Genomic DNA, 17,274 nt, shown 5'->3' with positions numbered 1-17,274 from the left:
GGCTTTGGGGTTGGTTCTATAATGCGGGGGGAGAGGTGGACCCACTGTGACACTGAGAGACTTTGGTTACTCTAAAGGGTGTTGTCTAATTGGTTGCCATCTAGGGTTTACCCTTCAAATCCCATAAATCTTGACTGTTTTTCACTATACCCCTATACAGCCCTAACAACCAATCAGAAGAGATGAGGGGAACGTTCAGTATAGAGAACCCAGAACACTGACCATAAAGAGAACCTTCTTCAGACACTTGAGATGGAAGTGCCATAAGCACAAAAAAAAAATGTGGCTTTCTCTATCATGATACACATAGTTAGTAATAAAGATGTTGGTTTTGTTCTATATTTTGTTAGTCAGATATTTATTCCAGAAATGTTAGTCAGTGATTTTAATATTTAAGATTTCAGAATTGAAAACCTTTAAAGTCCAGCTATTTATTCTATTAAAAACATTAAGTTCTGTCTAGCCAATGTAACTGAACAGGGATTGTATGTGTGACATTAGAAGACTGAGTATAAGTTAAATGCAATGTACAGGAAATGATCCATTTTAATACACATTTGCTATGACATCGGTGTCAATGAAATAGTGTAGGACTCTAATAAGAACCTTGTTTTTCTACGTATTGCTGATTAAAGCTAGGCTGATTGAACGTAAGATATCACAATGATGGTTCTCGCTTATATTTCCAAATTATTGACCTCCTTTGTACAGTAGCTTATGAACAAAAAATGACACTCAGCGTTAAAACCACAAGAGATATCTGAATAAAACAATAGGGCTGTTTTCTGAAGAAGACCTTTTAATGTGCAATTTTCAAGAATGAATTGCTTAAGATTGCTTAGCAAGTGGATCTAAATCACCGCGCTGTCCTACAATGCTTGGCTTAGCACAAAATTGAAAATGTATATTACTTTTTCACAACACAGTACATAATGAGGTTTTATATGTCTCTAGCATTCCATAGACAGATTTACACCTTCTCATTAAACTCAACTTGAGAGCTTGACCTGCATTTCTGACATTAATGTTCATAAATCTTGCAATGTAATGCAGAGCATTCCTCCTGGTAAACAAGACATTGGGATTCAGGGCAGGAGCATCATATTTAATCTAAAGTCGCTTCCATTCTAGTATTATTTTAAAAGAAACAAGATATTGCATAGACTCTAATACTACTGCGTATTGCTCTTGTAATCACCCATATAAATAGCCCCTATTGATAAAGAGGTCCAGGGTCATGTCATATATAATGAGATTCAGATAGGATTATTGATATGCTACAGAGACCATCCTACAGAAGCATTTACAATGATTTATGCTCGGCAATATTACCTGTGGTGCACAAACCACATTTATCACAACTCCTGCAAACTTTGGGTTTATCCGGTGAAATTATTTGCTACCTAAAGCCCACAAATGCTGATAATGGCTTTTTCTAGCATACAGAATTAGCTTTTCATCATTTTTATTCCATATGTTCTTCTTGATACTGCTGGGCAAAATCATTCTCCTTGTTCTAGAAGATAAAGATAGAGTCCCTTGTATATTTTTCTTATTTATACTGCAATGATGCTGCAAAGACTTTACTTCTTCCCTGACAAGCAGGGCACAAAGCTATTTGTAAAGGCTTCTCTGCAGTGAACAGGGAATCTCTATGAAAAGAGTTTGGTCTAGGAAGCGTGACAATGTGCCTGTTCACAGTGTCAGACTGGGGTGCCTTGGGCCCACCAGTAAAATTCATTTGGGGGGTCCACTATACAAATATTATCTGACACTTTTCCAAAAATGGAATAGTATTCGTAATATTTATAACCTACCCAGTATATTATACTATACAGACACATAGACATGGTTGAAACATTATACAATGAGTATCTGTGTGACCTACTATGAGTCTACTATTCCATGCTCGAGGGATTCACCTTTTCACTTGTAGGTAATCCCGACCCTGCCCGTTCACTACTACTAGAACTTTTGACTCCAGCACTTTTAGGATTTTTACCTTGCTGATGAAGGTCAAGTGGTTGACCGAAATGTCACAATATATAATGGATGTGATGATATTGTTTATTGACCTTATCTATTTTGAAGATGTTCTGTACTAACCATTAATAAATACTACCGTATTTTCCAGCGTATAAGCCGACTTTTTAACTCCCAAAATTTTTCTGAAAAGTTGGGGGTCGTCTTATACGCCGAGTATATGGTGGGGCAGGGCGTGGAGGAGCGGTATCACAACCTTCCTGCCGCCGCTGGCTTCCTGCAGCAGCAGGAGTCGAGCGATGCTGCGGCCCCGGCCTTCACGGCATCCACCAGGTATGTAAAGCTAATGTCGACCGCTGTGCTGCAGAGCAGTCGCCATAGCAACCGGGTCTCCACTATACGCTGAGGCCCGATTCTAATGCCCGCAATAAGAATGTACACTTGTATTGCCGTCTATAGGGACTTGCAATCAAATGATTGCAGGTTCAAGCCCCCTAGGTGGAGGCTAATAAAATAATAATAAAAAAAAAAAAAAAAGTACTGCACTGTACAATTTGTAGGGTTCAAGTAGAGACAAAAAGATACATTACAAAGAAATAGTCACTTCACACAATGGGACTGAGGGCCCTGCTCGCAAGAGCTTACAATCTATAAGGTAGAGGGGGTGACACTAGAGGTAGCAAGGGTGGCATCGGATGTAGCATTGCTTATACAGTGGTCAGACAATATTGTAATAGAGGTTACTGTCATTACACAAACCTAAAACTGTATGAGCTGTCACCAGTCATATCCTTTAACGTGCAGATGGTGGACACAAAGTTAACTTGAAATGGCATCATATCCTGTGGGGTAATGTGGGAGCGGGGACAGAGGAGGGTTCATTTTAGGAATTCTAACTATGGTACAGAAGGGTTTACATTAGGAATTGTGATAGGCCTGTCAGAAAAGATGTGTCCTTAGTTTGCCCGTGAAGCTGTAGAAATTGGGAGTTAATCTGATTGTCCGGGATATGGGAATTCCAGAGAAGTGGTGCAACTCGGGAGAAGTCTTATATATGAGTGTGGGAGGTTCTGATAATAGAGTAGGTAAGTGTTAGGTCATTGAGTGAACGGAGAGTACGAGTTGGATGATAAAAAAAAGCTGAGGGGGGAAATGTAGGGAGGGGTAGCATTATTCAGAGCCTTGTGGATGAGAGTGACAAGTTTATATTGTATTCTGTATTGAATAAGAAGCCAATATAGTGACTGACACAGACCGAAGTCATCACTGTAGCGTCTAGACCAGTGGTTCTTAACCAGGGTTCGATCGAACCCTAGGCCATATGCACGGTTCATTTTGTGTACCAGTAAAAAAACATATAACTATGTCTTGAATTTGGAAAAAAATCATATTTGATTTATCACTAAAGAATAGAGATGAGCGAACAGTGTTCTATCGAACACATGTTTGATCGGATATCAGGCTGTTCGATGTGTTCGATTCGAATCGAACAGCACGTGGCAAACCCCCCAAAAATTCGATTCCCCTCCCACCTTCCCTGGCGCTTTTTTTGCACCAATAACAGCGCAGGGGAGGTGGGACAGGAACTACGACATCGAAGGCATCGAAAAAAATCGGAAAAAGTCATTGGCTGCCGAAATCAGGTGACCTCCATTTTAGACGAATAGTGGATTTAAAATCCGGGTCATATGAGAATGTGAACTTTGTGACTAAGAGACAAGGATAGCTGTACAGGCAGGGATAGCTAGGGATAACCTTTATTTAGGTAGGAATGTTATTAAAAATAACTTTTTGGGGCTCTATCGGGTGTGTAATTGTGATTTTTGTGACATAAACTTTTTCCAATAGGAATGCATTGGACAGCGCTGATTGGCCAGAGTACGGAACTCGACCAATCAGCGCTGGCTCTGCTGGAGGAGGCGGAGTCTAAGATCGCTCCACACCAGTCTCCATTCAGGTCCGACCTTAGACTCCGCCTCCTCCAGCAGAGCCAGCGCTGATTGGCCGAAGGCTGGCCAATGCATTCCTATGCGAATGCAGAGACTTAGCAGTGCTGAGCCAGTTCTGCTCAACTACACATCTGATGCACACTCGGCTCTGCTGCTGCATCAAATGTAGCAGAGCCAAGTGTGCATCAGATGTAGCAGAGCCGAGTGTGCATCAGATGTAGCAGAGCCGAGTGTGCACACTCGGCTCTGCTACATCAGATGTAGCAATCTGATGTAGCAGAGCCGAGGGTGCACTAGAACCCCTGTGCAAACTCAGCTCACGCTAATAGAATGCATTGGCCAGCGCTGATTGGCCAATGCATTCTATTAGCCCGATGAAGTAGAGCTGAATGTGTGTGCTAAGCACACACATTCAGCTCTACTTCATCGGGCTAATAGAATGCATTGGCCAGCGCTGATTGGCCAGAGTGCGGAATTCGACCAATCAGCACTGGCTCTGCTGGAGGAGGCGGAGTCTAAGATTGCTCCACAACAGTCTCCATTCAGGTCCGACCTTAGACTCCGCCTCCTCCGGCAGAGCCAGCGCTGATTGGCCAAAGGCTGGCCAATGCATTCCTATGTGAATGCAGAGACTTAGCAGTGCTGAGCCAGTTCTGCTCAACTACACATCTGATGTAGCAATCTGATGTAGCAGAACCGAGGGTGCACTAGAACCCCTGTGCAAACTCAGCTCACGCTAATAGAATGCATTGGCCAGCGCTGATTGGCCAATGCATTCTATTAGCCCGATGAAGTAGAGCTGAATGTGTGTGCTAAGCACACACATTCAGCTCTACTTCATCGGGCTAATAGAATGCATTGGCCAGCGCTGATTGGCCAATTCATCAGACCATCAGACCATCGGACCTGAATGGAGACTGGTGTGGAGCGATCTTAGACTCCGCCTCCTCCAGCAGAGCCAGCGCTGATTGGTCGAATTCCGTACTCTGGCCAATCAGCGATGGCCAATGCATTTCTATGGGGAAAAGTTAGCTTGCGAAAATGGCAAGCTGACAGGGATTTCCATGAAATAAAGTGACTTTTATGCCCCCAGACATGCTTCCCCTGCTGTCCCAGTGTCATTCCAGGGTGTTGGTATCATTTCCTGGGGTGTCATAGTGGACTTGGTGACCCTCCAGACACGGATTTGGGTTTCCCCCTTAACGAGTATATGTTCCCCATAGACCAGGGGTGGGCAATTAATTTTCCGATGGGGCCGTATAAGAAATTGAAACTATGCTAGAGGGCCGTGCCACAACAAATTTAGCTCCACCCACTTCTACGTTGACTCCGCCCATTCCCAATCATCTTTCCATGTGCCCCCACACAGTATAATCCTCCTACAGTCACCCGTACATTATATGCCCCCACATTGTAATGTTCCCTTCCAACTGCCCCACGGTATTAAGCCCCTCTCCTGGTGCCCCAGTTTACACTGGTGGAAACTAGAGGGGACATGAAACTGGAGCAGCTGGTGGGGGACATTAAACAGTGGGGGTAGTTGGAGGGCGGCAATAAATTGACAGCTGGAGCGGGACATGAAACTGGGGGCAACTAGAGGGGGACATTAAAATCAGGAAGCTGGAAGCAGACATAAAACCGTAGGGGTAGCTGGAGGGTGACATTAAACTGGGGGCAACTAGAGGCAGACAAGTCCCCCTACAGCTTCCTCCACGGTTTAATGTCCCCCCCAGTCTGTGACCTCTTCATCTACCCCCAGTTTCATGTCCCCCCCCCATTTCTCCCTCAGTTTCATATCCCCCTTTATTTTCTCCATTTCATGTCCCCCCCCCTCCATCTCTCCCCCAGTTTCATGTCCCCCCCTCCATCTGCCATCTCTGCCCTAGTATAACATTCCCCTTCCATCTCTGCCCCTAGGTTACTGAGACACACACACACACACACATATATAGACAGACAGACATAGACAGGCACACATACAGACACAAATAGACAGGCACACATATAGACAGGCACACATATAGACACACACACATACAGACACATATAGACAGACACACATATAGACAGACACACATATAGACAGGCACACATATAGACAGGCACACATAGACACACACACATACAGACACATATAGACAGACACACATATAGACAGGCACACATATAGACAGGCACACATATAGACAGGCACACATATAGACACGCACACATATAGACACACACACATACAGACACATATAGACAGGCACACATATAGACAGGCACACATATAGACACACACACATACAGACACATATAGACAGGCACACATATAGACAGGCACACATATAGACAGGCACACATATAGACACACACACATACAGACACATATAGACAGGCACACATATAGACAGGCACACATATAGACAGACACACATATAGACAGACACACATATAGACACACACATATAGACAGACACACATATAGACAGGCACACATATAGACAGGCACACATATAGACACACACACATACAGACACATATAGACAGACACACATATAGACAGGCACACATATAGACAGGCACACATATAGACACACACACATACAGACACATATAGACAGGCACACATATAGACAGACACACATATAGACACATATAGACAGACACACATATAGACAGACACACATATAGACAGGCACACATATAGACAGGCACACATATAGACACACACACATACAGACACATATAGACAGGCACACATATAGACAGGCACATATATAGACACACACACATACAGACACATATAGACAGGCACACATATAGACAGACACACATATAGACACATATAGACAGACACACATACAGATACATATAGACAGGCACACATATAGACAGGCACACATATAGACAGGCACACATATAGACACACACACATACAGACACATATAGACAGGCACACATATAGACAGGCACACATATAGACAGACACACATATAGACACATATAGACACACACACATATAGACAGACACACATATAGACAGGCACACATATAGACACACACACATACAGACACATATAGACAGACACACATATAGACAGGCACACATATAGACAGGCACACATATAGACACACACACATACAGACACATATAGACAGGCACACATATAGACAGACACACATATAGACACATATAGACACACACACATATAGACAGACACACATATAGACAGGCACACATATAGACAGGCACACATATAGACACACACACATACAGACACATATAGACAGGCACACATATAGACAGGCACACATATAGACACACACACATACAGACACATATAGACAGGCACACATATAGACAGACACACATATAGACACATATAGACAGACACACATACAGATACATATAGACAGGCACACATATAGACAGACACACATATAGACACATATAGACAGACACACATATAGACACATATAGACAGACACACATATAGACAGGCACACATACAGACAGGCACACATACAGACACATATAGACACACACACACACACACACATATATACACACACACACACACACTCACTCTCTCTCTCCACCCTGCAGCTCACCTTACATCTCTCAGTACTTTATGACACGCTCCACATCTCCATCTCCATCTTCGGCCGGCACTAAGACACGCCCCCTAGACACGCCCCACTAGACACGCCTCCCTAGTCAAAGCTGTGCGGGCCGGACTGAATCAGTTAGAGGGCCGGATATGGCCCGCGGGCCGGACTTTGCCCAGGTCTGCCATAGACTATAATGGGGTTTGAAACCCGTTCGAACACTCGAACAGTGAGCGGCTGTTCGAATCGAATTTCGAACCTCGAACATTTTAGTGTTCGCTCATCTCTACTAAAGAAGGGTTCGGTTAATGTGCATATGAAACTGGTGGGTTCGCTTCCTCAAACAAGGTTAAGAACCACTGGTCTAGACTGATAGATGAGCCTGGCCGCTGCATTCAGAATAGATTATAGAGGGGAAGACCGATTAGTAAGGAGTTACAGTAGTCAAGGCGAGAGTGAATCAGAGCAACAATAAGTGCTTTTAATGTATCTCTGGTAAGGAAAGGGAGTATTCTGGAGATGTTTTTGAAGTGGAGATGACATGATCATGCGAGTGATTGGATATGAGGGCTGAAGGAAAGGTCTGAGTCAAACACAACCATGAGGCAGCGGGAATACTGCCTAGGAGTTATAGTAAGGCCGAAGTCTGCAATGGATATATCAGAAACAGATCTATTAGATGGTGAAACAACAGTAGTTCAGTCTTTGAGATATTCAGTTTCAAATAGAGCGAAGACATGATATTTGATACAGCAGAGAGACAGTTACTGGTGTTCTGTATTAGTGCAGGGATGGTAAGCTTTCGAGAGCTTCGAAACATTATATTCTGTCATCATTATGAGTTAGCCATTAAAAAAGGTATCACCTACTGAAGACTCGCAAGTTTTTGTTTTTTATATTTCATACCAACTGGCTAACACGGTGCAAAAATAAACATTTTTCTTATACAAAATGCAGGGATGGTGTCATGACAAGATGTGTATAACTGCGTGTCATCAGCATAAAGATGGTACTGGAAGCCAAATCTGGTGATGGTTTGTCCAATGGGGGCTGTGTAGAGAGAGAAGAGCAAGGGGCCTAGGACTGAGCCCTGCGGAACGCCTTTTCAGTAGAGTGCAAAGTGCGAAAGCTAGATTATAAGGGGTCAAGAAGAGAGTTAGCAGAGAGATAGCGGATTAAACGAGAATAGATCAAGCGTTCCAAGATTTTAGAGAAGAAGGGGAGGTTAGAGGCAGGTCGATAGTTAGCAGCACAGGATGGGTCAAGGGAGGATTTTTTCCATAGCGAGGTTATGACAGCATGCTTGAAAGAGGATGGGAAAATTCCAGAACAGAGAGAGGTTAAATATTTTAGTAAGGTAAGTTGTGACAGAAGGCGACAGAGATTGGAGAAGGTGTGAGGGGAAGGAATCACTAACTGCAGGTTGTAGGGAGAGATGAAGAAAGTAGCTGAGAGACTTCCTCTTCTGTAACCGATTCAAAAGATGGGAATGGACAGTCTGAAGTGCGGTTGGTGAGGGGATCAGTACTATGGTAGGTGAGGGAATCAATGCTACCTGGAGATTGGGCAGCTATTTCCTGATGCATATTAGTTTTATGTTTAGTTATGATTTAAAGGTTGTGCTTAAGATTAGAAAAAAGGTCTGCAGCTTTTCCACAAACATCACTACACTGCAGGACATTGCAACTAATATTTTGCCTTTGTTTTGCCTTTTACTTTTTGTCTTAATTCTTCAAAGGTAATGAAACAAATCTGAAACTGAAAACCAATACAGACCATGTTTTTCATAACTGAGAATTTGCTAGACTTGTGTCTAAAAATAGTTTGAAGACTAAAGGGTGATATTTTACGTGCTTTCACATGTAGACAGGGTTGAGAAAAGATGTGTGCCATTGAACTATATTATAGAGGTTTATCTGCATCAGAGCAGTACAACATTTTATAGTTCAAAGCCACATAGCCAGAATGTACCAATACTATTAGGCTGCAATAAAATTTAAAGGTTTTTTTTATGTGAGACTTTTTTTTTTAATGGATTTATTACAGCGAAGCTGTTGTCTAATGATCTCACTTTGTTGTCTGCACCAGAAAGATGTGGCAGTCTTCTGACAGTGGCGCCTTTATAAAACATTAGAACACAGTCAAACATGTCTTCATCATGGTTCGGGGCTGCACCCTTGATCTAGATACTTCATGACAAATCATTTATCAAATGTATCACAATGAATCCTAATGTATCCTATTCGTTATTAGAGATGAGAACAGTAAAATGTTCGAGATTCGATATTCGTTTCGAGTAGCCCCTCAATATTTGACTACTCGAATCGAATATTGAAACCTATTATACTCTATGGGGGGAAAATGCTTGTTTCAGGGGTAGGCAGCATTCGATCAAATTATACGGGCTGGATCCTCCGAGAAGTCTTCTCTGTGCAGTTTCCCCGCGGCATCTTCCAGCTCTGAATTCACTCTGCCAGGCATCGGGCCTGGGCAGAGCCGACTGTGCATGCCCGCACTACAAGCGGGTATGTGCAGTCGGCTCTGCCCAGGCCCGATGCCTGGCAGAGTGAATGAAGAGCCGGAAGACACCGCAGGGAAGCTGCACGGAGAAGACTTCTAAAGGTAGGAGAAGAACCAGCGTTGATTGGCCGACTGTATAGCATTCAGCCAATCAATGCTGGTTCTGCATCAAACTTTTACATTCGAATAGCGAGTGGTACTCGATCGAGTACGAGTATTTCGAATACCGTAGTATTCGATCGAATACCTACACGATCGAGTACTACTCGCTCATCTCTATTACTTATACCATCAGGTTTGCATTATTTTCTTGTAATTTTGCATTTAAGAATAGTGTTGTACACTGCTCTTGAACTTTTAATCTGTGGATGCAAAAATGGTTTGGGATTTACTTATATTAATCTGAAACACTTCTTTAAAATTAAAAAATAGAGAATATTACTTAAAGCATAACTAAACTTTCAGACAACTCTTGATTTTTCTGGCAGTATTTGTGTTATTAATACATTTTGTAATATATTTTATTAACACATTTTGCATCCTTTCTGTGAAATCCTGCATTTTTTCACTCTTCCCCTAGCTTCTGTATTGACAGCTGTTTTGAAAGAAGAGAAATTCCTCTTTCATATGACACCAAAAGCCAGAAAGTCAAAATTTTTCCAAAAGTTTAGTTACACTTTAAATGTACATTGTACATCTTGTATAACAGACATGTGCTTAGTATAATGCTTTATTTTGTTTATAATGTCTTATAATCACAATATAAAAAATGACTACTTTTGTCTTCAGCACCAGCGTGCTCACCAGGACCCAGTTGCTCTAAAATTCAGCTTCTATGAGGTCATTACAGCTGGAAGCCAAGCTTCCCCAGACCTACAATCTCTCCAAAAGAAGTGCCTGATGCCTGGGTGGTATTCTACACACATAGAACGATGGCTGCAACACTTTCCTCCTGCTCAGGTAAAACATCCATATTCATGCCATATCATGTTGATACTGTCAGTTTTATCAATATACCTAGTAATTGCAAAAGACTTATTGTCTGGCCTTCTGAATTGAGCAATAGACAGGGCCACATCTGCCATGAGGCGAGATGAGTCTTTTGCCCCAAGCGTTAGAATGGAGCTTCTTTTAGAGGGCAGCGTTGGCAATGCCTCTAGTGAATCTCTCTGCCACTGATTGATTTGCAGGAGAGTCAGAAGCAATGTTCACTTTAACCCGAGATACAATGAAAGAGAAATTTCTCTCCTCTGCTTAAAGAGGACCTTTCATCAGATCGGGCACATGCAGTTTTATATACTGCTGGAAAGCTGACAGTGCGCTGAATTCAGCGCACTATCGGCTTTCCCGATCTGTGCCCGGTGTAAAGCGCTATCGGTCCCGGTACCGTATTGCTTTACAGTCAGAAGGGCGTTTCTGACACTTAGCCAGGGACGCCCTTCTGCACAGCAGCGCCTATCGCGCTGTACTGTGGAGCAGGGAGGAACTCCCCCCTCCCGCTCCTGATAATACTCATCTATGGACGAGCTGTGTGAGCAGAGGGAGGGGGCGTTCCTCCCCACTCACACTGTGCAGCGTGATAGGCGCTGCTGGGCAGAAGGGTGTCCCTGGCTAACTGTCAGAAATGCCCTTCTGACTGTAAAGTGCTATGGTACCGGGACCGATAGCACTTTACACTGGGCACAGATCAGGAAAGCCGATAGTGCGCTGAATTCAGTGCACTTTCAGCTTTCCAGCAGTATATAAAACTGCCTGTACCCGATCTGATGAAAGGTCCTCTTTAACAGTAGCTAAGTATTATTTTGGCTCCAATGTTCATGCTCTACTGCCTGAATGCACCCATGTACCCTTAGGCACATAGGGTCACTAACTTAATACCGCCATGTGTTTCACAGTGCATTGTAAAATTACGAAGGTTCTATTACAGGCTGTATAGAGCAGCCTGTAATAGAACTGATAGAATAACAAGTCAATAGGCTTCAATAGGCTCCTGGCTGCCATGAAAATGGATCACTGACTGCAGATCTCATTGTAGGGCATGGCCACATTTGCCACAAGTTGTCCTAAAATAATGCAAGGCCTCAACTAAATAAAAAATTATGTATGATAGGAGGCAAAAACAATAAACTCTTTGCCTACTAAAGGCAGCTGAGGGCAGGTTCACATCTGCGCCAGGTCTCTGCTTTAGCCATTCCATACGGTTTCTGTCTCCTGCCCTGCGAAACTGGACAGGAGACAGAAACCCAGTGGTCACTTTGCAAACCCATTCAAGTGAATGAGTTTGGAAACTGACTGTCGGGTTTCCGTCCCCTGTCCAGTTCCTCGGGGCAGAAGAAACCCGCTGGATTGGCTTAAGTGGAGACTGGATGCAAATGTGAAACCCCCCCCCCCCCCCCCCCTAACCTGCTGTAGACCTACCAAGGGACTGTGGTTTGACTGTGCCTGATTTATCCACTGGTTGTGTTGTGCATCACCAACTTTTTTCTCCATTAAAAACTCTTAGTATTGCATCTTCTTTGCTCCACAACTAACTTTCTAAAGCCATGGAGACCTAGTTCTAAATGTAAAAAAAAAAAAAAAAAAACATGTGGGTAAGAATCACACTGTGTAATTTTCACTCTGAATCATCCTACCTACACTTTTCATTATTTATGACAATGTCAAAAATAAAGATGTGAACTGTTAATTATTAGTATAAGTATCATTTCATACACCACATCTCCTGTGATTTTGTCATTTTACAGAATTTTTTTCTGGCAATATTCTATTTTTATGGTGTGATTATTACGGTATATATGCCTCGTGATAAAAAAAAAAAAAAAAACATGCTGTGTGTCATCTTAATTAAATGGGTTATAGCAAATGACAAAGAGTGAGTTATTGTGGCGCATTCTGCACTTTCTCAAGATGTTGTCATTCCAGCCTATAACAATATATTTTCTCGCTCTGAAAATCCATAAATATGAAATGCTCAAATAAGCATGGTGTCTTCCATTGCTGAGAAATTTATAGATATTTCACAATAATAAGGCAAAAAAAGCATAAAAATATCTAGTACTTGTCAGATGAATGTCAGAAACAACACTGGGAGGCAATACATCATCTTCATTGTTAGACACTTCTAGGGACAGATGGTAAAGTCAACAAGACAGTTCTATCCTGTGCTGGCATATCTGTTTAATCACTTAGGTGATACTTTCATGCGAGTCACACCATGCTGCTGTCACCTCCAAAAATGGAAAAAAAATACTGAAAAAATTACTAAACATTGTTTGTTTATATCCGTAAACTACAGGCTTGAGGACTGTTTGGTATGCACATAACCTACTTTTGTTTGCTCTGTTCATACGTAACAGCTATCTCCATACATTTTATAATTTAAAGAGAATTGAGAATGTTTAGTTGACAGATAGATGGCACTTCTTGGGGCAATCTGTCATACCAATTTACACTCAGTGAAAGCCATTGTATAAGAATAAGCTACTTGAGAAATTGAAAAGAAAAATTTTCAATGTCTAGTAAGCCAAGTAAAATGATTTCATGAGTTATGAGTGACTGAAAGTAAATTGAATTACTGTTGAATTATCAGTTTAAGGCATTGGCCTATCAATGGTAAAATAGCTGAATATTAAAGTTGGTTGTTAACCTGGTTAAGTTGGAAAATTAAGAATTATTTTTGCTTATAAATCTTAATGACTTTTACAAATGTGTATTAATAGGAACGCTCTTTTAGACACTTATTGTACTGCAACCAGCTAACAAATAAGCAAACAGCATCTTTTCTGTGTGCCTGAAAGTAATCATTGTCTGTAGCATATCTACCTTTCTAAACAGGGGATGTGCTACTAGTAAGAACTGTAACCTATCAATTAAACTCATTAGATATAATGACATAACAGACAGTATAACTACAGGTCACAGGAGTAGCTGATCTCAAGTGAATAACCAGCATTGGACTGGTGCCAGAACACAGCTTAAATATTGCACCAGAGGGTGGGGCAGAACCTCAGGGAATCCCCTCCCAAACAGAGAGTTCAGACATCCAGAGATTAACCCTTGCCAGCCCTGACCAGCCCCCTAACCGTAACATGCTCCACACTGGCCCCACGCAGTATAATATGCTCCACAGTGGCATTCACACAGTATAATATGCTCCAGAGAAGCCCTACAGAACATAATATGCTCCATAATGATCCCACACAGTATAATAGGCTCCCCAAAGTGCAGAAGAATAAATAGCACAGTATAATAGGCTCCTCACACTACCTCCCAGTATAAAGCTCCACAGTGATCCCACAAAGTATAACGCTCCACATTGGCCTCACACATTATAATATACTACCTAGAGGCCCCCCCAGTATAATATGCTCCACAGTGGTATTCACACAGTATAATATGCTCCAGAGTAGCCCTACAGAATATAATATGCTCCACAATGACCCCGCACAGTATAATAGGCTACCCACAGTGCAGAATGAATAAATATCACAATATAATAGGCTCCTCACACTACCTCCCAGTATAAAGCTCCACAGTGACCCCACAAAGTATAACGCTCCACATTGGCCCCACACATTATAATATATTACCTAGAGCCCCCCCCCCAGTATAATATGCTCCCCACAGTGGCCTCACACAGTTAATATTCTCCTCAGAGTGTCCTCTCAGTATAATGCTCCACAGCGGCCCCACACAATATAATATGATCTCCAGAGGGTCCTCCCAGTATAATGCTCTACAGTGGCCCCACACAGTATAATATGCTCTACAGAAGGCCCCTCATTATAATGCTCTACAGTGGCCCCACACACTATAATATACTCCCACAGCCTTGAAATTCTTCAGGCAAATCCCCCGAAATTTGTTTAACAACCTCTTCAGACCCCAGAGGATAATAATCGAGACACAGGAGGTGAGGGAAAATAACAAACAGTTATATTCACCTTGCCTTACCTGTGCACCCCTCGGATTACTCCGCTATCTCTGCCAACTTTTTCTTCAGGCCTGCAGCTGACGTCACGTGTTCAGACATAACCACTGAGGCCTGTGATTGGGCCTCAGCAGTTATGTGGGGTATGTTGATGTTATGATTGGGTCTCATTGGTGACATCCGGAATGTATTTTGTGAGCCAGGGGATGACACTGGATGCCCAGAAGAGGTGAGCAAATTTTTTTTTATTTTTATAGACTTCCCATAGGCAGGCCTCTATTGGAAAGGGGAACTGTGGCATATGATCTCTTTACATTAATTGATTTGGCTGGTCCTGACTTGGGGATCCAGGGGACACCTTTGAGGACAGGGGCCCTGGGAAATTGGCAAGTCTGCCTACCCTCCCTTCCTGATTCACCGGTACAATGGTAGGCCAGCCCAAGCCTGTGTGCCACATTGTTTGCTCTGTAATTCGCTCACTACTTTTTGTATGATAACATTAATAACTGCTCAATGTGCATGGCAAGTAAACTGGTACCGATCCATAAAAGACTCATTAACTCCTTCCTGACGTATTAGGGTAAGTTCACACGGAGTAAAATGGAGTGTATTTTGGAGTGTAATTTTACACGTGTAAAAAATTTACGCGTGTATTTTGGAGCGTTTTTTTACACGTGGCGTTTACGGAGCGTTTTTTTGGAGCGTTTACGGAAGCGTGTTTTTCTACACGCGTAAACGCTCCAAAAAACACTCCGTAAATGCCACGTGTAAAATTACACTCCAAAATACACTCCATTTTACTCCGTGTGAACTTACCCTTAGAACTGATTGCTACTGAATAACTGCTGTAACCTAAAGCAATTGAAAGTGCATTAGTTTTTTTTACTGTGTATTGCTAATTAGGAAATTTTAAACTGTTTCTATTAGTTACCAGTTCTATGACACGGTATGTTTTGTATTATTTCCTTTACATGCATATGGGATTTACAATCGATTTCTGAGACCTGTTTTTGTCTACATTATAGCTGCTTATTGTTGACGGGCAACAGTTACGGACAGACCCGGCCAATGTGATGGATGAAGTACAGAAGTTTCTGGGCGTTTCTCCGCACTACAATTACTCAGAAGCACTAACGTAAGTAAAAAAACAAAACAAAAAAACAGGGTTTTTGTTACTTGGACTTATTACCTACTTTACCTTTTAGTATATACTGTAGTACATAGCTAGATGCTTTTACATACATGGCAAACCATGGTAATTATTAAGGAGTTGATTCCCCTCTAATACAGACCCTACAAAGACTTTCCTATAAATTTTAGAAAAATTCTGATTTATCATGAAGGGAATTTTTTAAGCAGTTGCAGTAGTTTGAGCTGACACAATTTTTGGTAAATATGGCTTATATTTACAGTAAGTCCTTAACACCTCTGTCCTGAAATGTTACTCCACCTTCTATGCCAGATCCCTTCTGGAGTGATTTTGTGGTTTGTTTGTTTTTTAAGTCATATTAAAAAAAACCTGCATGTTTGACTATTTTCCATCAACACAAAACAAAATGAAAAGCTTATATAAGGTCTCCCCATGTTTATTTTAACATTGCTGTATTACTAGCTATATAACACCAGTCTACAACCTTATATAATGCCAGATATTGTATACTTAATTAATCCTTGCCGCACTCTGCACTTGCCAGTGTACATTCTTCCCCAGTAAACCTAGTAGCGAGGCTACCTCTGTGAGACCACTCCTGTTTCTTAAAGGATTAGTGTGTTCACCTCCTAACCTTTCTCCTGCCAATCCCTGTCTGCCTGTTTGTATAAAATCTCCTTACACAGCCCATGGCTTTGCAATATTTCACTTACTTCTTTGGGTGAATGCCAAAGCCAAGTCTCTAGATCTGTGGATACTTGTCTTTCCATCTGTTATGTCTGAACTATGCCCTAGCCAGTCTTTCCTGTTTGGATGCCAGACCTTTATTCTTCCTTGTGTGAACCACATTCTAGTCTCTGTCTGCCTTCCATTCATTCCATTCTTCCATTCATTCCATTCTTCCATTGGACACAACTCCTTCCTTATGATTAGCCTTTAGACTTATGCTTTATATGCATTTGTAACCATGTGGACATATATGTCTTTCTCATGATTACTCCTGTGTGGACATTTGGTCCTTCTGTTATGTTTGCATCTCTGCTACCTGTGGCCTTTGGAATGGATGGATGGATGGAAAATGAAAACATGCATTATAAAAGAATGTTATAGATTGGTGAAAAAAGATGGGGTGGGGGCAACAGCAAGCA

At 42.0% G+C, this 17,274-nt stretch overlaps 1 protein-coding gene across 1 annotated transcript in view; it reads left to right on the top strand.

Moving 5' to 3' along the window:
- LOC142217786 (bifunctional heparan sulfate N-deacetylase/N-sulfotransferase 3-like) overlaps positions 1–17,274 on the top strand; it is a 320,369-nt gene that overhangs the window by 288,075 nt on the left and 15,020 nt on the right. Inside the window, exons 11-12 of the mRNA XM_075286112.1 lie at positions 10,836–11,006; positions 16,002–16,111. Coding sequence (XP_075142213.1) covers positions 10,836–11,006; positions 16,002–16,111 — 281 coding nt within the window. The remainder of the gene's footprint in view (positions 1–10,835; positions 11,007–16,001; positions 16,112–17,274) is intronic.

This window comes from Leptodactylus fuscus, chromosome 1, assembly GCF_031893055.1.
Source record: "Leptodactylus fuscus isolate aLepFus1 chromosome 1, aLepFus1.hap2, whole genome shotgun sequence".
NCBI lineage: Eukaryota > Metazoa > Chordata > Amphibia > Anura > Leptodactylidae > Leptodactylus > Leptodactylus fuscus.
The sequence above is the reverse complement of the archived record's forward strand: the minus strand, read 5'-3'. Positions and strand labels throughout refer to the sequence as shown.